The sequence below is a fragment of the Penaeus japonicus genome, unplaced genomic scaffold (assembly GCF_977035675.1).
Source record: "Penaeus japonicus unplaced genomic scaffold, GWHDUDI00000001_assembly GWHDUDI00000010, whole genome shotgun sequence".
NCBI lineage: Eukaryota > Metazoa > Arthropoda > Malacostraca > Decapoda > Penaeidae > Penaeus > Penaeus japonicus.
This window is the reverse complement of record NW_028234412.1, coordinates 12,363,221-12,365,720: the sequence shown is the minus strand read 5'-3', so window position 1 is coordinate 12,365,720 and position 2,500 is coordinate 12,363,221. Positions and strand designations below refer to the sequence as shown.

At 36.4% G+C, this 2,500-nt stretch overlaps 1 protein-coding gene across 1 annotated transcript in view; it reads right to left on the bottom strand.

Annotated features, from left to right (window-relative positions):
* The window catches only part of Orc2 (origin recognition complex subunit 2), a 9,837-nt gene that overhangs the window by 3,687 nt on the left and 3,650 nt on the right, over window positions 1–2,500 (bottom strand). Inside the window, exons 5-7 of the mRNA XM_042999878.2 lie at window positions 2,041–2,306; window positions 1,264–1,475; window positions 395–527 (exon numbers count right to left, since the gene is read on the bottom strand). Coding sequence (XP_042855812.2) covers window positions 395–527; window positions 1,264–1,475; window positions 2,041–2,306 — 611 coding nt within the window. The remainder of the gene's footprint in view (window positions 1–394; window positions 528–1,263; window positions 1,476–2,040; window positions 2,307–2,500) is intronic.

Here is a 2,500-nt window from a genome sequence, read left to right as displayed (position 1 = left end):
GGAGAGAGAGAAAGAGAGGGAGAGAGAGAAAGAGAGGGAGAGAGAGAGAGAGAGAGAGAGAGAGAGAGAGAGAGAGAGAGAGAGAGAGAGAGAGAGAGAGAGAGAGAGAGAGAGAGAGAGAGAGAGAGAGAGAGAGAGAGAGAGGAGGAGAGAGAGAGAGAGAGAGAGAGAGAGAGAGAGAGAGAGAGAGAGAGAGAGAGAGAGAGAGAGAGAGGGGAGAGAGGGAGAGAGAAAGAGAGAAAGAGAGGAAGAGAGAGAGAAAGAGAAAGAGAAAGAGAGAGAGAGAGAGAGAGAGAGAGAGATAAATATATATTCTTTTCTTCATTTATTGTCATTCATTCTTTATTTAAATATTCCCCAGTACAAAAGTATTTTGCTTAAGGAAAATACTTACATTTTTAAGAGTTAGCGATGGGAAGAAACCATTAACAACAATGTGATCAAAGTTGGCAAGGTACTGCTGTTGGAAGTGTGACATAAGCATCTTCTTGCTGCCTAAGCCATACAAGAATATGCTGAAGCCTTCACTAGGGGGAGAAACCAAACATGTAAGATGAGTGAGTAGGTTAGTGAATGTATGTGTAGAGTGTAACATATGTAGGTGTGTTTGGGGGTGGGGGGAGGTAAGCATAACACCTTTCTATTGTATCATGTAGACTACTCTATCAAATAATATCTGAATCTAGAAAAGAGTATAATCCCAGACATTAGTCTTGACCCCAACTATTTCTTCTGCTAGAAAAGTTTGGCATACCTGTATTACCACAGAGTACTTTGATATTTCTACAATGTAGTAGATGTATAACTGATTTTGTAGAAACATGTACATGGTTAAAAATCTTCAATATATTATCTTTATTCAGAAATGTGGAGGAAAGGTCAAGGCTGATATATAATGAAAGCATTTTTTTTGTTTTGTTTTTAAAAGATAAAATAATAATAATAATAATAATAATAATAATAATAATAATAATGTTTCCTCATTGTATGTTGTTTTTTTCTTCTATGGAATAGTTAATTTACAATGTGCAATATAAGATTATTGTGTTAGATTTCTTGAATGCTAACTGTACCTGACAAATGATCTTATCATCATTATTACCAATTGTCATGAGCATTAAATCTCTGAGATAACATAATACTGGCCTCTCAGATACCCATGTGAAATACTAATTATTTGCAGCAGAGGCTGAGTTTAAGAAAAGCCTGAAGTAAATTCCAGGACAAAGGACAAGCACACTTTTCTAATTATCAGATACCAACCACAAGTAAGTCATCCAGCGTGGAAACATTAGCAGGTGTTCCTCAAGGAGAGCCTGACGTTCCTGATGATGCGATGAAGAGACACCCATCAAGAGTGCCTGGAGAGCCTCAGGTGACAGACGAGGGGTCTCCAATCGGCTGAGTGTGTGGTCTGAGGTCAATACTTTAGTTGTTTCTCCATGTGACATGAAATATTCATCTGCTGTGGCTGTCTGAAAATACATTTCATAATATACATTTATTTGCTCTATTTTAGCACTAATTTTTAAGACTCACAATCAGTGGCAACATGAACTTTATTAAAATCTTTGCTATTCAAGATGTGCAAAAATAACACATAAATGTATCTTTCATTAACAAATTTCACCTTACTGTGTCTGTGTTCTTTGACTTAATAAATCTAAACTAAAGATATCTTTAATACTTAACCATTCAAAAAAGATACTTCTTACTTCTATCACATTTCAGCTCAAAGCACACAGTGAAACCATATAAACAGAGGAGAAGTCAAGTACACACTCGATAAATTATGCTCCTGTTTAGAAAATATATGAACTATTTTAATCCCTCATAAATACAAGATGTAATCACTTGACAAAATCACATGCATAGTTAATTCTGCCAACAATACTAATGTCAAAGAAAATATAATGAATAATATATTTTCTACAATCTATCATAAACATTAAACTATATGAATATAAAATCCAATCAAAAGGGAAACGGAACACCCATGGTTACAAGTATTATCCAAAACATCTGCCGACCAAGACCCACCAGTTCGACATCCTTAATTTTTCGTCCTCTCCTCCCTTTGGATGGTGTCTTGGATGGGGTCTTCCCAGGGGTTTTAGATACTGCCTGACTTTGTTTTAGGGGGGTTCTTCGGGGAGTTTTAGCCTGTGACTGGACCATATTCTCATTGAGGTCAAAGTTCTCCTTGCCCTCATCTTCTGACTCCTCACTCGAGTAATAGTTGCTGTCACAGTCATTATCCTCCTCAGAGGAAGAGGAGTCCTCCTCACACACTATTTTCTTGATACCTGAAAATGAGTATTGTACTTAAAATAAAAAGTTTGAAAATTGGGACAAAACTATCTCACAGCCCCTACCATACAAAATAAACTAGGCAAGTTTGAGTCCTGAATAGACCCTGTAAAAAATGATACAGTCCAAAGTCAAAGCATCATCTTGATTAAAGCTAGCTGTTATCCCTTTACCAGAAGGTTGAAGTCAT